Source organism: Trichoplax adhaerens, genomic scaffold, assembly GCF_000150275.1.
Source record: "Trichoplax adhaerens TRIADscaffold_1 genomic scaffold, whole genome shotgun sequence".
In the NCBI taxonomy this organism is placed as follows: Eukaryota; Metazoa; Placozoa; class Uniplacotomia; order Trichoplacea; family Trichoplacidae; genus Trichoplax; species Trichoplax adhaerens.
Window position 1 is genome coordinate 6,365,753 of NW_002060943.1, and position 21,415 is coordinate 6,387,167.

The 21,415-nt window shown below is 31.6% G+C and overlaps 4 protein-coding genes across 4 annotated transcripts; all 4 read left to right on the plus strand.

Moving 5' to 3' along the window:
• Positions 1–1,543: 1,543 nt before the first annotated feature.
• Positions 1,544–9,570, plus strand: TRIADDRAFT_19804 (uncharacterized protein; the record flags this gene model as incomplete). The annotated part of the gene is made up of 4 exons (XM_002107928.1): positions 1,544–1,652; positions 2,501–2,706; positions 7,463–7,811; positions 8,669–9,570. Coding segments are annotated over 4 exons (1,566 nt in total), but the record flags the coding sequence as incomplete, so codon positions are not given.
• TRIADDRAFT_19084 (uncharacterized protein) lies at positions 9,544–10,299 on the plus strand (the record flags this gene model as incomplete). The annotated part of the gene is made up of 1 exon (XM_002107929.1): positions 9,544–10,299. A coding segment is annotated over one exon (756 nt), but the record flags the coding sequence as incomplete, so codon positions are not given.
• A 510-nt stretch (positions 10,300–10,809) lies between these two features.
• On the plus strand, positions 10,810–12,903 carry TRIADDRAFT_15916 (uncharacterized protein; the record flags this gene model as incomplete). Its single annotated transcript, XM_002107930.1, has 3 exons — positions 10,810–11,131; positions 11,963–12,288; positions 12,808–12,903. Coding segments are annotated over 3 exons (744 nt in total), but the record flags the coding sequence as incomplete, so codon positions are not given.
• A 4,659-nt stretch (positions 12,904–17,562) lies between these two features.
• Positions 17,563–21,409, plus strand: TRIADDRAFT_20045 (uncharacterized protein; the record flags this gene model as incomplete). Its single annotated transcript, XM_002107931.1, has 4 exons — positions 17,563–17,668; positions 17,814–18,019; positions 19,954–20,302; positions 20,511–21,409. Coding segments are annotated over 4 exons (1,560 nt in total), but the record flags the coding sequence as incomplete, so codon positions are not given.
• Positions 21,410–21,415: the final 6 nt, after the last annotated feature.

A 21,415-nucleotide genomic window follows, 5' to 3' on the forward strand; every position in this document is an offset into this window, starting at 1 on the left:
AGCTGCTTGCCCAGTTTCTGTATTGTCTTGGTTACTATAGTAACCATATCCGGTCATGACTAGGCAAGGCGGACTTGATAACCAATTCTATTGCAATATTCTGCTGCTATGCTCTAGTATAGAATGCTAACATGTGAAAGAGTAGTTCGATTATGTCGCTTCGTCGATCTTATTGACAAATACGAGTCTTTTCCATAGTTGATGAAATATCTTACAACCTATTAAGAATGTACAGTAATTGCTAGTTTAAAAATTGATTTATATTCTTGTGAAGGCTAAGAAATTCATCTGTCGCATCGGAGAAATTATGACTAGGTAAAGACTATTTGGATGATACAAGTCAAGCAATATTTGTGGAAAAGTTTGATGACCAATATTGTTTAAGATTATCAGACTTATTTACTGATCTTAATTTTATAAATAAGTAAGAGAGGAGGAGTAAATCGTATTTTTCTTTCTAAACAGCATCTTTTACGTTAAGTGATTGCGTCGAACTAACTGTCCACAATAGGTATTAGCATTAACACGATTAGTATTGATACGCTAGAGTATTCTGGAAGGGAAAAATTGGATTTCATGGAGATTTAATTCAGGTGATTATCGACGGCGAAATTGGAAAGAAATATCAAGGTGAAATAAATTGAGTTATAATCGCAATAAGTCACATTATGATTGGTAATGATTGTTCCTAACCATACAAGAGATATCCAACTGTGATACAGTACATGTTGACTAATGGAAGTTTATTTACGTTCCGATTTTAGTTGTGACTTTTTGACTTGACAAAATAGGACAGTATCATTTTAAAATGTTATCCTAATTATGGAGAATGATCCATTTCCTTCAAAATACATTTAAATAAGCATAAGTTGTGCAAGATCTTATCACGTTTTTTCTTAATAGAATTTTTACTCACATTGATAAATAGACCAAAACACCTTTAAATAGACACACGTATAGATATGGAGAGAGAGAGAGAGAGAGAGATTGAAGGATGCAATGTTTTTTTAAATGACGATTGTTTTGCTCGTGTAAATTATAACGATTTTGCTTGTAATTGTCAACTTTTTCTTGTTGATTTTATTTAATTTTCTATGCTAGAATCCAATTTATTAACATATTCAACTTCCTTAGCTTATACTGTTACATTAGAAATAGAAAGGTAGAATCTATTACATTTGATTGCTTTTTCTCTCTAATCTGATGTCTTCATGTCCTTATATTTATTGTTATCTGTATCAAACAACAAAATCTAGTAGCATCATTTTGTCTGCTCTATAGCTATTACCGTTAGTGATTAGTAGCCTATTAAATTCTCTCCTTGACTTTCTTTTATATTTTTAATCTAATATGTGATCTGGTTATAGCTTAATCATATTTTAAAAATTCGATTTAGGTCAATTGTGCCAATCATTGATCAATTTTAAGAACAATTTTAAGGGATTTGCCGTGGATTGGCTACTTATTGGCAATCTATTCTTGCTACAGCAATCATTCAAGTCATTTTGATTGGGCTATTGATCGATTCTCATCATTAATAACTATGGAATCTAATGATGATATTATTCAGTCTATTCTATCCGGTAATATGATCAATCTCCCATCCAAAAGATCTCAAACTGTACGAGCGTTTATTAGCTCTACTTTTACTGGTAAGGTAGAATTTTGCTGCTATCAATCATCGATTTTAGCATTAACTGTATCCAATTCTAGAGTATGTTACAAAAAAACTTCATTGAAATTTCAACGTCAAGTTGAATTGCTGTGATATTTTAACTTCAAAAAGTTAGTTGCTTTCGTATATTTTTCGGTCTGATTAAATTAAGAATTTTTGCATTAATACTCTAATTTAAGTTTAAGTTACGTACACTATAAAAAATCATAACAAAGATGAATTGATGCAATAGGGGATTCCTTGACACATTTAGTTGAAAAGTATATTTTCATTGTCGTATTAATTGCTCGTAGAGTATTCCATCAACTCCCACTCAGTGGTTTGATTTTTTTTATCCCCAGTGGTTGATAAAAGATTTCTGAAGCTATAATTTGGCTCTAGATTGCATCTAAATAGTAATATTTCTGTTCTTATGATACCTGAGATATTCATAATATCAAGACTAAAAAATTATCCAAAGTAGATTTTAAATTACACTAATTTCATACAAATCTATTTCTTGAACTCTCGCATTCAGTCCGTTACCATCATGAAATTTTGTTAATGAAACTCAACATTCGTCAAACTTTACTAATGCTCGATTCTGAATTTATTTTGATCTATATTTGCCATTTGATGTCATAAATAATTTTTCTTTCATTATTGATCAATGCAGACATGACTTTAACAGTTGTTTTTCAAAGTATTTCTAACAGATTGATGCTCTTCTTGCATCTATAGTAGTTTTATTTCAACTGTTTAAATCTCATTCCCAATACCTTTTCAATAAATTCTTACTCATAGTCTACGAATACAATAAATTCTATTATTTAAATTAAAATTTAGACACAAAACTAGAACGCAATGCCATCATGAAGGATATCTACTCAAGACTTAAAGAATACTGTCGAAGTCGTCATGGATTAGATTTTCAATTAGTTGATATGAGATGGGGAGTTCGTGATGAAGCAACCGATGATCATATTACAACCGAATTATGCCTAAAAGAAATTGAACTATGCCAGAAGATCTCTATTGGGCCTAATTTTGTGGTAAGTCAAGGATTTGTATTGCAGTACGGTATCTGACAGATACGCTTTTATGCTATTACAATTCAATATGGCGCATAGTTCCTCAACCACAGACTGAAAAAGTATTCTCATCCACTATTATCAAAGTCGCAGTGTCGATTAGAATGAGGATCGATTAACACAGCTATTAATCTTCCACAGATAGCAATATAATGTACTACTATCTTCGTTCACATGACGATGTCAACTTTTCTTGACCTTCTTCTTACTACTTCCGCTTCGAGAATAATACGTACAAAGACAAGTAAGACAGTTTAACTATATCGCTGTGCTTTCAAATTGAACAAGCCCCCAAGCAGTTCTTGAGTATTAATATTAAAGTAGCAAGATAAGTATCATCAATGTTAGTGATTTACTTTACATAGAATTTATAAGAAAATTATTTACTAATTACGTTTTGCATTTTTGGCATGATTTTTATACAATTTAAGTTGCAATAACGACAGGGTTAATTTTAGGTAGTTTTATTCATTTAAATCGCTCTGTGTACTCCCTTTAGCCTAATTTTAATGAATATTGCAAGAATTGGTTGATATATTCGCTACTACATTTTCATGTTTAATTAAACTTTATTTATTTACGAGAACGCTTAGCCTAGTAGTTATAATGTCGTGGATAGGTGGATAAAAGAGAGATAGAGACCTTCACTAAGTTATTTTTAATTGGATCAACTAAGCATAAGTACCGTACCCTATAATTTCATCGATGCATTGAATTAGTCTAGACCATTTTTTAGTTCTTGAATCTTTCTTTAGCCATGTTTACCTTAACAGAAATTATTATAATTTGTCGACAGTTAGGGTAGGGTTAGGCGAAAATTGTCGATCAAAAATGTTTTAGCCAGAATCGTTCTAATACCAGCGATATATAAACAGTTCTTTTGGCTTTTAGTCTTCGTTTTTATACGACTATTCTAGCATCAGTAATTATAATTTTTGTTGATATGTAGAATTGAGTTCGATCACATTCTTCGCTATGAAATAATTTAAATAGGCTGGAACTTCTACTGAGGGTATAATTACATTTCTTTGGTAAAAGTTGCTTAAGGTTAACCTTCATTTTCGATTATTATTATTGGAAATTGGGCACTTATTTTAAGATTTATAGGCATCATCAACGCATTTCGGCAATTTTATTTCATTTTTAGTCTTGGATAAATTTTACCAACTAATCTTAATTGTATGGATTTTGTGACTCGTAATCTTCAGCTATCATCTTTTTTACGGCAATCTTTTCCCTGGATATAAATAATATTAAGTTCAGTGGTAGCTGTAATTTCACATAACGGAATTCATGAATACATCTAGCAACTGCAGATAGTAACCTTCCCTTCATTATTAATCTAGTTAGCGTCTGTTTAGCCTAGTGTTTCCAATTTTAATGATTTAGAGAATATACTTAGACACTACCTTTCGTTTGAAGCCTTCCTTTGAGCTTTGATATTTTGCCGTCATGACGATATCGTAATCCTTGTAGTGAACATGTAGAAAGATATTGTGGTTACTAATTTTTTTCTTTTCATGCGTATTTTTATATCTCGGGCTCGGGTTAGTCATTACAATTTTATTAATGCAAATGTACATTTCGACTGTTTGCCTTAGTTTTAATTTTTTCTTTTTTAGTATGTATTCAAAATCATATCTATATATTAAATGAATTAAGACACAAAATCATTGCTGAATTATCGTTGGATATATTTTAGTTGATTGAGTTAGCAATGGTTTTAATTTTATTGGTGCATCGAAATTATTTAGTCAGTTGGATGCCTTTTAAGTCGTTATTAAAATTTTGATAGACGATTAATTAGTGGAATGTACTAGTCATTTTATTGATTTTTACGATCTTGTAATTTCATCTATACATACATTGATAATTTATAAACCCTGAACGCGACTGGATGCAGAATAGAGTTAGTAAGTTTATTTCTTTTCTGATTGTATTTATAAAGAATTTTGGCACAGTAGATATATTTATATCTGCCAATTCTCTTAGAATTCATATAGTTCAGGAAGTACTATATATGGTGAGATTTATTATTGTAAAGTGTAAAGTGCTTCCTGTTTATTGGGTAGACAGTGGTTGGTCTACCATTTTGATTTCTTGAATAGATCGTATAGTTTAATTCCGACAGTTGTAATAATATTAAGTTGCTGTTAGCCTTCTAAGATAGGAAGGAATGACTTTAAAGAATTATTTGTATAACTGAAGGATGGGTAAAATGTACCTCGTAAGTTCTTTAGAACGCTCATGAATAATATTTGCACCGTTGTATAAGTTAAAATTGCTGAAATAGCAAACTAGACTGCAGTTTATATACCTTCTGTGATATGATCGTCATTTTCTGCAATTTCTGTAACCATTGTATACCTCTCATTAAAAAAGCAACAATTTAATGATGGGTGTGATTGTAACATGCACATGGTTAGAATTAAATGATCGGGTGGGATTATAATAGATAGCAGATTTATTTTTATTTCTTATACTCGTAGGGTTGCTGCATTGTATGCTGTATTAGTTTAGCATTAATAGCTACTAAAAATTTACGTAGTTAGTTACGCAAATTAAAAGTTAACTTAGATATATAAGATTTCAATAGCGAAAATAAAAGCTACCGCGGAAGACTATTTCATTTCAATTGCATCACGTTGTAAATTCCATGCGTGTTCATTAACAATTTAAGATCTACTATAGACAATAGGGTAAAGGAAAAATTTTCTTTAATAGATTTTATTTGTTTTAAATATTACTAGCCATAGTGGCTATTATTTCATCGAAAAGTTATCGCGCATTTATACAATTTGACAACTACGACTTTATAAGTACGCGCAGAAGGAAATAAGTGTTTGATAATGTTCGCCAATGATAAATACTTTTGATTTATTACGATAATCAAGCTAAAGTAAATGTAACTTAGTTTATTTCAAGATTTTTACATTACCTACTGTATTTAATCCTAGGCCATCAATTAATCAGAAACTAGTAACCAGAAGTAGTTCCCGTCTAACTAAGCTTACAAAATTGATATTTTAACCTACAGTAAAGACTAAATAACATAATCTTAAAAAGTTAAATTTATAGATCAATTGTATCATTTAAAGAGGGTGCTATTTCCGATTTATGAATAAAAACTATCTATTACTTTGTAGGTTACCCTGATCTTGAGATATTACTAGAATTAGCTTGGTTAGCCTTTATATTCAATATCTATATTTGATATACAGTAAGAAGGAAGTAAATTTCCTTTTTTATGCAGCAACCAAGAGCGTTTACTAGTGTGACAGTGTTATACACTGTATTAGAGTAGAAATATCTATGTTAGGATAATTCTGTTAGCCTATCCTTATTTAGTTAACTTCTAATTTGGATATACTGTGTTTTAATATAGCACTGACTTTTAATGACAGTGACACCTATACACATACTTAAATTAATAGCCATAATAGGGAAAGCAAATTATTTACTTACAACTCGAATCATTGTGATTGTAACTTACTTATGGTAGATTGTAAATTATCTTGGAAATGTTCTGTGATAGGACATATCGTAATCTGACTATTCTGTATTAGTCATCAGATGTCTATGTTCGTAAATACTATTGTATACACTAAGGAAGCAGGAGCTAAATTAATATCTAATTCAGTAAATGATTCCAAAGTTAATCGTACTAACTATGACTCCTGAACTATTGAGGAAGAGTATATAAATGCAGTATATCGTGTAATAAAGTCGATTCTTAAACTTAGTATTTAACGTAAAATACGAAGCGTCTAAGTCATTGTGTAGTCTGCTAGTAGAGTAAAAGTGTTTTTGATAGTGCAGATATCGTTCCTTGATACGTCGTTCAAAGAATTAACTTATTGATCGTACATTACATTATCTAGTTGCAAAGCTGTTTTGTGACAACTAGTAACTAAACTTCAAAGGCCAAATTAAAATATGCTGACGAGTTTGATGCCTCAAAATTATTTCCTGCTTCATTACTATGCAAATTCTGATTTATTTAATACTAAGTCAGCTTTCTTTATAATTTATAGTAGTCGACATGATAAATATTCGTGTTTTCGGTCCTTTAAAGGCAACATCGAGTCTCTAATTTTTAAATTGCTTTACTTTCACCGAATCGATTAATTTGAGGAATAATCAGGTTTTCAACCTTGATAGCCAACATTTAATGATTAATTACTATTCTAGCTGATTATTTTTACGAATACGTAAGTGATAATTAAAATTTTACACTTTAACACGAAAATAATATATTAACGTAAATTCATTTTGAAGAGAGAAACGCTTGATTTTATTTTACCCGAAAAAATAACCCAGTTTTCCCGATTTAATTAAGAAAAGCAACACATATAAACTAAAAATCGATTTTACACAAAAATTAGCAAGGAATAGAACCTTAATACTTGATCAAAAATAAGTACTATATTCAAACTATTTTTCTATTTTCTATTACATAATCTAAATGATGTTAAACTCATCCTGGATTAATATATCTGAAAATATTGAAAGTTACCGAAAATAATCTCAAGTATTTTCTTCTTTATGATATACGAGTATATGAGGATATTGTGGAATTAATTGGCACGGGCGCCATTTTGTTGTTTTAATACGGCTTATGATATATTTAGTAACAATGCCTCTTTATTAGTGATTAATTATCATTTATAAGAAGTTATGATAGTTCACTAAAATCAACAATTTTGCTTAAAAATAGACATTAATAGGACAAAAATATGGTTATCGTCCATTTCCTACTCGTGTATTATTAGAACATTTTGACTGTCTTCGCCAATCTATGTTACTACATCAAGAATCCGTCCAGCTTCTCGATGAATGGTTTAAGAAGGATGATAATGCAGTACCACCAGTTTATATTTTGCAACCTATTTCAAGTCAATTACTTCATTATAATGACCCTTCAGAGCCGGAATTACAAGCTAATGATCGAAAAGCATGGTGGAATATCTATTCTCAGTTGCAATCATCCTTAAATAGAGCAGCTAAAAAATTGAAATTGATAGGAAAAATGGATCAAAGAGTTGCTGAACAGTTTGAAATATCAGGTGAGCCATAACTAGTTATATGGCATATCTTCATTAAAATTTATATTCTCTGACTAAAAATCTATATCCATATTGATGCTAGAATAATTAATTGCCGAAAATCACAGAATACCTTAATTTCTAATATAAGAAAGCTAGTCATTACGCCAATTTCTATATTTTAAATCATTTACAAGCTATAGCTACACGAAGATTTGAGATATTGATGAGATAAAATGGCATTTAGTTATGATATCGAATTATATGAGGTATAACGATTTGATTATACAGTATTAAAGAGTTTGCTAAATTTGAGCTTCTAAATTATCTATTGTAATGCTTCTAAATTTTTCGAGATTCACAACAGTTAAATAATTGTTTACATCCCTTTTAATTTAAGCAATTGAGAATACTTTAGTTACATTGTTGATTCAAATTTATAATATGATTTTTAAGCTATTACTGAATCTGCATTTGCCTGATAGTATATATTTCTTCTGTGTTCAAATTGCTGCCTGAATTTGGTTACTTTAACACATTAGTTGCATGAATGTTGGGCCATATTAAATTCATTATCGTAAATTTATGCTAATTTTCAAAATTACTTCTTATTCGTTTATTCCATAGTAGTTTATAATATTAAAGATAAAATAATGTAATCCCATTTGTTTATGAAACCATTGCGTAAAATCAATTAATTATTGCGGTAACTCTAGGTTATAGCAAGAATCATAAAGAACTAATCTCCACTAATATAAATAAATACAGATATAAATAAATATTAAATTGGATATTACAGTATATTAAAATTCGCTCTTTGATATCACTTAGCTCATTTAGTATAACTAATTTATATGAAATCATTTTGATTATTGCAGTTACGCATCGAGAAATTAGGCAAGGTATTTTAGATGTGGAAAATTGCACAAATGATCAATGTATTTGTTTTGTCCGCAAAATTTCAAATCTTGAAGAAGATTTATCGAACGATAATGTCCCTGCATATATTGATTTAATACATGGGGAAAACGAGATTAATACAGAAGCTACCGATTTACTTTCATCACTTTTAAATGATCAAATTAAAGAGAAATTAAATGAATCACAAATATTTTATTTTCAGTTGGATTGGAGTCCAACTGGTATTGATCCTGATAATAATGAAGATCATGAAGATTATATACGAGAATTTTGTGAAAAATTTTATTTAGTCATGATCAGAATGATTGACAAAGGCATAGAGAAAAATCAGCAATTGCCATTTGACGATTCATTATATGAAGAAGTATTAGGACATTTATCATTTTGCCAACAACAATGTCAATCCTTTCACGGTCGCCGCGATATTTTACAAGTTGTTGAAAGTTATATTGACAAGGGCTGTAGAGACCATGATGAATCTAATGAAACATTAAAGAAATCTCCATTGGTTGTTTATGGTGAATCTGGCAGTGGAAAAACATCTATTATGGCTAAATGTGCCCAATATACTAAAAATAAATATCCCAGTGCAAATTTACTGCTACGTTTTCTAGGTACATCGCCCGATAGCTCATCTATCCGTAAATTATTAGCATCACTATGCATTCAACTAAGTCGGTTATATGATCAAGATTTAAATTGCATTCCTAACGAGTTTAGCCAATTAATTGGTTATTTTTCCACTTTAGTTAATCGAATACCTAAGGATAAACCGCTTGTAATCATATTAGATTCGTTGGATCAATTGCTACCTTCAGACGGTGCCCATCGAATGTCATGGATTCCAAGAATATTGCCACATCATGTTTCTATTTTATTATCTACTTTACCTTCAGAATATAACTGCTTGAATATTTTAAAGAAAGTATTGCCTCATGATAGTCAATACCTTGAAATTCAATCCTTACCCGTTGATGTTAGCCAAGAAATTTTAACGGATTGGTTAGCGTCTAATTCAAGAAAAATAAACGATCACCAAATGGATGTTGTCAGACGAGCAATCCAGAGTTGCAGTCTACCATTATATTTAAAGTTGGTTTTCGATCAAACAGTAGCCTGGCATTCATATGATAAAATTAGTAGTAAACATCTTCCGTCTACAATTCCATTAATGATTGATGCCTTACTAGATCGACTAGAACGGATGCATGGAAAAGTGTTAGTATCGCGAGCCTTAGCGTACATTACTGCTACTAAATCAGGCTTAACTGAGCCTGAATTAGAAGACTTACTGTCTTGCGACGATCTTGTCTTACAAGATGTCTACCAATATTGGTTGCCGCCTGTACGCCGTATTCCACCTTTACTGTGGACTAGAATTAGGAATGATATTAATGAATATCTTGTCGAGCGAGAAGCCGATGGCAGTCAAGTTATATATTGGTATCATAGGCAATTTACTGAAGTTGTACGTCGACGTTACTTAGATAATGATAGAATCAAGAAAGAAATTCATAGTTTGTGCGCTGATTACTACATAGGTAAATGGGCTAACGTTAATAAACCTTTCGAATATACACCTCAACAAGTTGAATTATTCCGATTAGATAGTCATTATGGTGAAGCGGATCGTAAAGTACCTAAACAACCATTACTATTTGAATTTGAAGGCGATGTCAATGCTAGTAAAAAGAAATATAATAGAAGAAAATTAAGTGAATTGCCCTACCATTTAATTTATGCAAATAGGCTAGTAGAAGCCAAAAGAATCGTATTTTGCTCATATAACTGGCTATTGACTAAATTGAAAGCCACGTCGATCCAAGAAGTATTAAATGATTTTGTTCTTGCCATGGAAATTCAACAAGATGTCGAACTGAAAACTGTTTATGATATGATTCGCATGTCAGCATCCACTATTATTCATGATCCTCGCGATCTTGCGCCAGAAATTGTTGGCCAACTTTGCGATTTAACAAGTAGCCAATTTCCATGTATACAAGAATTGGTGAATACCGCGCGAACTGAGGGTATTAAATCAGCGCCATTAATGCCCGTTCGGGGTTGCCTACCCTTACCTGGTGGTCCATTAAGATCGACATTAGAAGGCCATACTGATCAGGTTATCAGCCTAGCTGTATCTAGTAATGGCATTTTTCTTGCTACTGGTTCAGTTGATAAAAATATTCGCATATGGGATTTAAATAGTGGTAGTTTAGTTCATGTTCTAATTGGCCATTCAGAACCTATCCATCGTGTACATATTTCACCGGATAATCGTATGGTTATCGGCTATTCCTATATAGGTGAATTTATGAAAGTTAAATCTATCGTTGTATGGAATTTAGAATCAGGTAAACGCTTATATAATTTAAAAGGGCATACTGGCGGCCATTGCCCATTAGTATTAACTCATGATAGTCGTTATGCATTATCAGCATGCCTTTATCGTTGGAAATTATGTAAGATGCTATCCATTCAAGCGCTTACAAATGCCGACAATTCCGGCGATGAAGACGAAGTAATTGATGAAATTAGTGAAAATGAACAAACTCAAATGACAAATGATGATAGAGAGAGTAAAGATACGGAATTAAACGATCATACAACTCAAGATGATTCAGAAGGTAGTAATCATGGCAGCATTAAAAATAGTAGTCATGAAACGATTAATCAATTAGATGATGATGATTATACGCAGCCTGATGATCAGGAAAAGCGCTACTATGAAAAGAAAAATTTTATTCTCTTGAAATGGGATTTAGAAACTGGTCATTTAGTTTATTGGATGGAAGCCCATACCGATGATGTCGAAGATATGGCCATTGCTACTGACGATAGTTTTATTGTTACTTGTAGTCGTGATAAAACAGCAAAAGTATGGAGTTTAGAGACGCATGCTTGCTTAGTAACTATTATTGAGCCGCACTTAAAGGGAATTATGTCACGTTTATGCTTAACATCAGACAATCGCAATGTTCTTATAGAGGCATTACATCTTGGTGTTTATTCCATTGAAACTGGTGAACGATTATGCGAGCTTGAAGATCCTAAATTTTCGGCAACTATTGAAAGCTTCTCCTTGTCCGAAGATAATCGATTATTATTATTAACCGACGTTGGCAATCATATCAAATGTTTTAATGTCCAAACTGGTGAATTTATCAGTCGCATTGATGAGCAAGATGGTAAAAGTAAAATGCGACATGGTGGAATCATCCCAGGTACAACATATGCCGCTGTAACCTTAGGAACGAAAGTGGCTAAAGTTTGGGATATGATCAGTGGTGATTTGGTAGCTACGTTAACTGGTCACACTAATCGTATTACAACCAGTCTTGTACTGGGCGATTTAGGGGAACCTTTACTAGTGACAGCATCAGAAGATCATACTGCTAAAATTTGGAATTTGTCCAATTTAAATTCATTACAGGAGGATAAGAAAACTGATTTCCATGAATCGAATGTTAATTTTGTACAAATTTCTAAAGATGGCTCTTATGTTGTCACAGGTTCACAGGATAAAAAGTTCAAGAAATGGGATATCGAAACAGGCAAATTAATTCAAGAAATGGAAGTATCTGTTGGTGTAATATATCAGTTGTACTTGATGCCTGATGGTAAGACAGCCTACGCATTTCCATTTCAAAAGTCGACAAGATTAACTTTTGATTTAGAAGAATTTAAATTAATTGAGACAAGTCTATTAAAAATGACACAAATTATGACAGCATGTCTATCTTATGATGGTCGCCATTTAATGGGAATAACTTATGATCAAGTTTTAAAAGTGTGGAATACACATGATTTTTCAATTGTATCTGAAATTAAAAAATCGCATGTTACACATATTAAGTCGCTTAAATCCAATTACTTTTTGACCATGTATCGCTCTCAATTTTATGATGAAAGTGGTGATACTAAAGTTATTAAAGCCTGGAATTTTGATAAAAATGGTCAGACAATTAAATTATCAGGCCATGCTGGTCGTATCCAGTGCTTTACATTAACCGATGATGAACGCTATTTACTGACTGGCGCAAATGACAACAGCGTCATCATTTGGGATTTATCCAATTTAACCATCTATGGCAAGCTATTAGGACATACTGAATCTGTTCAGTCCGTTGTAGTAACATCGAAAGCACGCCTTGCTGCGAGTGGATCAAAGGATGCTACAGTTCGATTATGGGATTTCAGCTCAAATATATGCCGCTTAATACATACTTATCAGGGACATCAACATGTCGTTGATCATGTTTCATTTTCACCTAATAATACGTATATCATCTCCTTTTCATCAGAGGAGACTGTAGTAAAAGTGTGGAGTGTTGCAACAGAAAATTTAATTGGCGATTTCCACATGCATGCTAAAATGCATACTTATGACATTAATGATATGAATCGTAAATTGATAATTGGAACTAATGATGGCAGAGTAATCTTACTAAATATCTACGATTTATTTCGTAAGCGAGCTGGAACTAAGGTAGTAGGATGGAAAGATTTAAAGGTAAGAATAGGGAATGTAGAGCGAAAATATATCGTACTTTACAAGCAAAATACGTATTGGATTACATGTTTAATAACGAGACCTGGCAAAATAATCTTCTGTACATAAACTAATATCATTATAGATCGTAAACAATTTTATTTTAAAGGTAGTCATGCTTGATGTTCCAATAATATCATTTATCAGATTACTAAATTTATCACAAACTTCTAAAATATGTCATCATCTAAGTTTTGCTATTGGAAGTAATTGATGAGAATGCAATTTTTGTTTAAAGCGTAAGCGTTAACTAATTAAATAATTAAAAAAATTCATCATTACTCGTTATAAGTCAGTAAATTATCGGCATTACTAGCTTTTATTCAAATAATGCAATTACAGGTGAATATGATGTGATTAATGATTTAAATTTTGTACTCTCAATAGGCTAAATCTAGACCTAAATTCAAATTGAGTAATCCTGAGAAGGAAAATGGAAATATTAAAGACTCAAATCACATTAATAATAATTTGGAAAATTCTAATGAAAACCTAGAAACTTCTGAAAGGCCTAGACTTGACTCTAAGTCTTCAACGAATAGTAGTAAAGGTATTTTACGCAACTCTATTACGACTCCACCGCCTGAAATTTTGCAGTACAATCCTCCAGAAGTTCGCGCATCTGCTTGCTGTGTAATTTCTTAATTTAAATTCTACGTCGGCTTCATTGTCACAAAAATAATAGACTTCAGTTTATTATTTAAATCTCATAACTTTCATAATGTAGATAATTCCATTTCATTGTAAATAATTTTCAACCATAGTTAATCCGATAGGAAAAATGGTTTTAGATACTAATTTGTAAGGAAAATTAAGCTAACAATGTAGATATGATTTAACTTATTCGGTGATCAATTTTACATTTTCGAAATTGCAATTTTATTCCATTGTAATGCGACAGATTTTAATAATTTGTACCATTGATCTTGTTTATCTGCTTAGTAATTGAGACTAATTTAGACTCAGGACATTACTTTTATGCAGTATGGCATTGTGCATTTTTCTTTCCAATTTTATAAATTATAGTGAAATAGCATCTAAATTTTCAAAGATAAACAATGCGGCACTACATCTTTATGAAATGAAATTTAAAAATACACACCTACTTCACGTCACCAGCAAATACTTTGAATGCAGTTTTTATTATACTTTACAATCGTAATCATCAATCGAAATTATTTTAAGTAAATTTGAATAGTATGGTATTAGTTGAATGTTTTTCTATGCTCATTGAAGAAATAGTAAGTATTATTTTAATGAACTAATAGGAAAGATATTGAGGTAGTTATATCCTTAACATTAAACAAGAAATCGAGTAATTTGTAATTATGGTATCTTAATTATTTTATATAAAGTTAAACAATATCTCGCTATTCTATAATTTTAGATTGAATTAGCTTAAAAAGCTTTAAAATCGTATTCTACAATTTTAAAATATATGAGACTTTGGTTGATTAATCAATCACAAACGATCGTTACTAAAATAAAAGAATCGCAGAATTAAATACAATAAATTACGAAAGTTAAAGAATAATAGATAGATAAAACAAATAACAAATTAAATGCATTAATAACTGGCTATTAACATACTGTTTTATAATGTACATGTTAACGTTTTATAAATAAAATTGATATGTAATCTTAAATAAATCATATTAGATATTACTGATTTACGTACATTACACTTTTAGGTTAAAGTTTAACAGATATTGTTAAAAGTTGTACTTTAGTATGCAATTTAATAGCAATATTTTGCTGCACAATTGTGCTCCTATACTGAAACGACCCTCAGGATATATATACCCATACAACAGAATGGACAGCCTTAATTTACTTTAATAAAGAAGAGTATAGAATACTTTACAAAGCGAGAAGTGTGACTTACTTTAATGGAAGTACGAAGAAATATCTGAATAGATAAGTAATCCGTATAAATAATAAAAAATCACAGAAAAAAATTATAATTTTTAATTGACCAGTAAATAAAAACGTAATACTCACGAAATAATGATAATTCATTATGACTTATACAGTCCTAACTCTATCTCTAATCCTAGCTCTAGCTCTAACCCTAGCTCTAACCCTCGCTCTAACCCTCGCTCTAACCCTAGCTCTAACCCCTAGCTCTAACCCTAGCTCTAACCCTAGCTCTAACCCCTAGTTCTAACCCTAGCTCTAACCCTAGCTCTAACCCTAGCTCTAGCCCTAGCTCTAACCCTAGCTCTAACCCTAGCTCTAACCCTACCTTTCTAATCCTAGCTCTAGCTCTGACCCTAGCTCTAACCCTAGCTCTAACTCTAACCCTGACCCTAGCTCTAACCATAGCCCTATAGAGGTCAACTTTAGCGCTAACTCTATTGCTAGACCTCAAACTCTAAGGAAATTCGATTTTAACATTGCAACTAAAGTATCTTTATCTTTGAATCCTAGCTTAAAATAGTTCATGCTTACAGACACTCTTCGATTGAAGCAATTTACTATTTCTCATACAGCTTATACTGTATGTTGATATCATTCGGCTGTTATAGAGAAGGCATAATTTTGACGATACTATAAAACATTCAAGTGTGAATCGGTTAGGATCATTTTTATAGTAATTTCGATTGTTTTGTAAGATTAGATTCTCAGTTAATTGGTTTCTCTTGGGATGGTAGGCTACATTCGCGTTAAAAAGTATTTAATTAAGATGATGTATTTCAGAGCGATCTTGCTATGACATTCAGTATTTGCTAATTGCACAAGGGGTGTAGTTTTAGCTTCGACCAGTTTATATATGTAGATTTTCTCTGTCAACATCTCTACGTTTCAATATTGTAATTATGCAGCATTAATTATATTATTATAATTATCAGTATTTACCGTATACGTACTCATGTACTCGTGACAATATTTCTATAGTACTTTACCGGTTGTTAACGTATCATGTTGCTACGTTCCTAATATCGCTAGAACAAATGTTCACAAGTAACTTAGTTATTACTAGCAAAGTTTAGATCACTCTGATGACGCCTTTCATAATGCTCATACATTATATATAATATAGTTATTAATTATATGCGATTGCTAGTAAGAACAACAAAGATTTAAAATTATCATCCTTCAATCATGCAGCACAGTAGTATACTGTAAGATAGTGTTTTTCCGCTGAAAAGCACTAATCCGTGGGCCTACGCCACCAATCATAATGATTATAATTATTAGAGCCTCTTATGCACTATCACATGAATAGGAATGTAAATTCCTGACTTTAAATATTAGCAAATTTTAATTTTTTCTGAGCTGAAGCAATAGACGACTTTATAAGTGCTAGCATTTCATTATCTTAGAAAGGATAAGTTAGAGTTTCGATAAGGTATTTGATGAGCCGCTACAATGTCATATTAAAATTACTATAAGGACATTATTCCTTGCACTGAACATATGTTGCATGTACTATGATATTAAAGACATTTTCTGCAGCAATATGCAGAAAATTATTCGAATTCTTGGACTGGTAATTAATCTTATTGAACTGACTAGCCGAATTCGCACTCATTGATCAATACAAGTCCTAATCGAGCTGCAATAGGCATTCGATGGTTATAACATGATTGCACTGATTTCCAAATGGCAAAAAAACATTTTTTCTATGGATTGAGCGGTTACTGTCATGATAACATGTGAAATTCTTCTGCGTTAATTGACTCATGATAATGATGGAAAGTTGATTGCCAACACATCTACCTCACAACAGAGCTAAATAATAGTTAAAATTATTGAAAAACAAGTATTTGCCTAGGTAACTATACCCCTATCGGACAGCTTTATAAAAATATTAGCTTTAAATTCATTCTAATTCCATAGCTATAAGCCTATAACAATGCTTCTCCATACTTAATATGCATACTTTTTTATGACGTCAAGGACAAGAGATATTCATAATGATCAACAAATAAGGATAGATGGTCTTATTGTTGCTATAGTAACATTGGAGATTTAAGTTGAAACTTTATGATGGGATGTCATATAGGGAGTTTTGTTACGAATTTCGCATCTAGGCATCTCCGATGAATATGACATTTTGACCATTTTTATCCATATGCCAGTTTGGAAATATTCAAGATTGTCATTACAGGATAATATATATAAAATTGAGGTGAGGATAATTGTTGATTATTAAATGTAACCCGCTGAGTAATAATTATCGATTTTATGCCAAATGGAAATGATAAATTGTACATGTTTGAACTATTTTCAATCAAAGTAAATGGTTTCTTTGATACAATAGATTGTTAGCTGGAAATCTATCGACCTCCAGTGATGGCAGTTGATGAAGTATTAGAAAAGGTTTTAGCTGGGAAGACAGAAAACCTACCACCTCAAAGATCGCAGATTGTTCGAATATTTACTAGTTCTACCTTTACAGGTAGGTAATTTTCACGTATGGCTTGTTGCCATATTGAAAAGAACTTGCAATTTCTGAAGAAACAAATGTGTCAAAATGGCTCTTTTTAACCTCATCTGGCACGCTTAATTACTTGGAAGACTAATTTATAGTTCGTTTATTGTAGATACTGCAAATGAAAGAAACACCCTTATGAGAGATGTCTATCCGAAACTCAAAAATTATTGTCGTAGTCGTTATGGATTAGAATTTCAAGTTGTTGATATGCGATGGGGTGTTCGAGATGAAGCAACGGATGATCATATGACAAGTGCCTTGTGTATGGCAGAAATTAAAGCGTGTCAGCGGCTATCAATTGGGCCTAATTTTGTGGTAAGTAATCGTTTAGATACAAGAAAATAGTAATATTTAGATAATATCTTTTTTATTTCGATCTAAAGACTTTGATGCATAAGATTTTGTGTTATTGCTATTACCAACTAGTCAAATTGATGAAGCTAACTACTTGAAGTAATGGATTAGGCATGATATGGATTTCAATATATTTAAAATCGAACTACAAATTACCATACGCTTCCCAATAATATTTAGCTTCAATACAATTTTAATTCCTGTAATCTTTCTTTGCATTTCATATAATATTCTTACATGAAACATTTCTTTATCTCACCTAATTTTAAGCATTAATTGTGATGGAGGGTTCGATATCTCAGAGGATTGAGATTTAGTCGCCATTTACAATTATTACAACAAAGGGGTTATAAAAGTTATGCTTTATTGTAGGTTAGTAATGTGAAGTACAGTGAGGTAGTTACGGTAGACCAACGTGCAAGCTGTCGTGAGTAACGAGTAGAAGTATTAGACTGTGAGAGACTAACTAGAAGACTAACTGAGAGGCTAATGAACTCTGAGGTAGAAATCGCCGGTATTTATAGTTTTAAAGATAGAGCACATGCAGAGAATAGGATTGTGGAATTAGATACAACATATACCATAACAGATTACAAAATAGCAGATGATTGTAGAAAACAGCGAGTACCGTAATAACTAAATACAGTAGTCTATATATGAATGTAGAGTAAGCGGACTGTAGATCTGTCTAAATATAAGAGCAATACAACATGTCTATATTTAAGAGTAGAATATAGTTACAGTATATTCTAAATACACTACATTAATCAATCAAACAGCAATAGTAAATTAACGAGTAAAGTTTTGTACGGTGTATCTTAATACTGAGCTGAGAGCTCATGTTTAAGAATTAGAGCGTATAAAAATCCCTAATAATTTTAATATTAGGCTCTCAAAGTTGTTTTTATCGCACGGTAGCCAATTGAATCATAAGATCAAAAAATGAATTTTACCACGAGGATATTGTAAATATATTTAATATCCAAGATTAATCATACGTGATAAACAGTATAAGCTACTTATTGTGGTTGAGCGAGTTATTTTAAAATATAGCACATATCCTTAATTCTATATTAATTGTTCGTCCTTGAATGATCATTAAATTTATAATCTTTCCGGCAGTAATGAATATCTTTGAGTATAGATTTTTACATTCTATAGTCTACAATTGTGTTGCTGTAGTAATCAACCTCTATCGGTTCGAAATATTTGTAACACATCCGACCAAATCTATATGCCATAGTCAGATTGAAACTGCTTTGTAGTATTAAGTATCAGTATCATTAAATTTGCTATTGGAACTATGCCATTATTGCTATTTATAAGTTAGAAATACGGTAGAATGTACACGGTATAATTTAATTCAAAGTTTTCATCTTCAGTAGCAAAGCCAATCTAAATTATCATGAATTCTATAATTCATTTAACAAATACTCGTGCTATATTCTGGACAATTAGTTCTAATGAAATTGTTGTTATACTTTGAGATCGATTCCTACGGTAATGATTTTTAATTTCAATAAGCCAACAGCAACTGAATCACTTCTAAAATGATTATCAATTTTTACAATAGCACTTTTACATTTCTACCATCGGTTGAATGTTCTTTTACCATAATTACACTTTTCGATATTCAATTTCGTCAATTTAGTTAGTAAAATTACTGTTATCTTAATAATAGGAGAAAAAATAGTTTAATAACGTAATCATGGGTTAAATTTTAAAAGAAAAAACCCATCTACAATTCTTTTAGCGAAGAAAGCAACGTTCTTCTGCTAGATTGATTAGGATGAAGAAATTGTTGATTTTTCGAGCAGTCACATTTCTGAATATGCAAAAAATTGTACGTCATTAAGTAGCTATATGCTCTTACTTGATTATTAATAATTTTACAGACATTCTTGGGCCAGAAATATGGCTATCGTCCTTTTCCTCCTAAAATCCTTGCTACTGTCTATGATAAAATAATTCAATTGCTGACAGACCACGGAAAGTCAACTGAGACATTTAAGACATGGTTTAAATTAGATGAAAATGCCAGTCCAGCCCTGTATAATTTACAGCCTATATCTTCAATCTTGAAGTATTATATCGATCCTTCAGAGCCGGAATTGCATAAGGAAGATAAAGCGAAATGGTGGGATGCTTTTAATGAAATGCAACAATCATTTCGCTATGCTGCTAAAAGGCTATTGGAGAAGCAAGGGCTAGAGCGCGAAGAAGCAATGAGATTTTTAATTTCAGGTAGCATGCATATTGCTATCAAAGATCAATCTATTTGAAACTATGCCATTAATTAAATGTAGATGATACTAACTTTACGGTCAATGAAAGATATTTTTTAGCTTTAACAGTTAAGCTGCGCGTTAATAAAAGATGTTACTTAGCTATAACAGTTTAGCTGTATATTGGCAAAATGCTCATCATTGCCCATCTTCTTTTCTTGATCTAGTAACCCACGAGGAAGTTATTAATGGTATTCTTAACACAAATAAAGATATTGAGCCGCACTGTATTGGATTTGTTCGAAAAATTTCCAATCTTCAATCTGATCTATCTAACAAAAATGCTCCATCTTTTATTGATGTTGAATGGGGAAAATCAGAAGTTGATAGCGAAGCTCAGGATTTACTAGCTGATTTGCGAGATATTAAGCTACACGAAAAATTGCCCGCATCACGCTTATTTGAATCCACAATCGATTGGACAGATAATGGTATCGATCCTGAAAACGTTAAAGCTCATAGTCGCTATATTGAAGAATTTTGTGGCAAATTTTATAACACCATGGTATCCATGATTGATGATGGGGTAGCAAAATCAAATCAGTTAACTTCCACCGATGATCTTTATCAAGAAGTTTTAAGTCATTTACATTTTTGTGTAAAGCAGTGCAAATCATTTCATGGACGCCGAAACATTCTCCAGCCTATTGAAGATTATATACAGCATAGCTGCCAAAACTCTAATGATATTCAAGAGCAACTTCCTCTCATCATCCACGGAGTATCAGGTAGTGGCAAAACATCAGTGATGGCTAAATGTACTCAGTGGACAGGCCAATCATATCCCCATTGTAAAATCATTGCTCGCTTTCTTGGTACTACGCCTAATAGTTCATCTATTTCCAAAACTATCTTCTCCGTTTGCCAACAAATATGTCGAATATATGATAAAGATGAAACACAAATTCCCGATGGATACTCTCAATTAGTTGCTTATTTCGCCATGCAGATACAGAATATCCCAGCTAACAAACCACTCGTAATCATATTGGATTCTTTGGATCAATTATTGCCTGTTGATGGAGCTCATCGTATGCAATGGATACCGAATCGATTACCATCTCATGTTGCT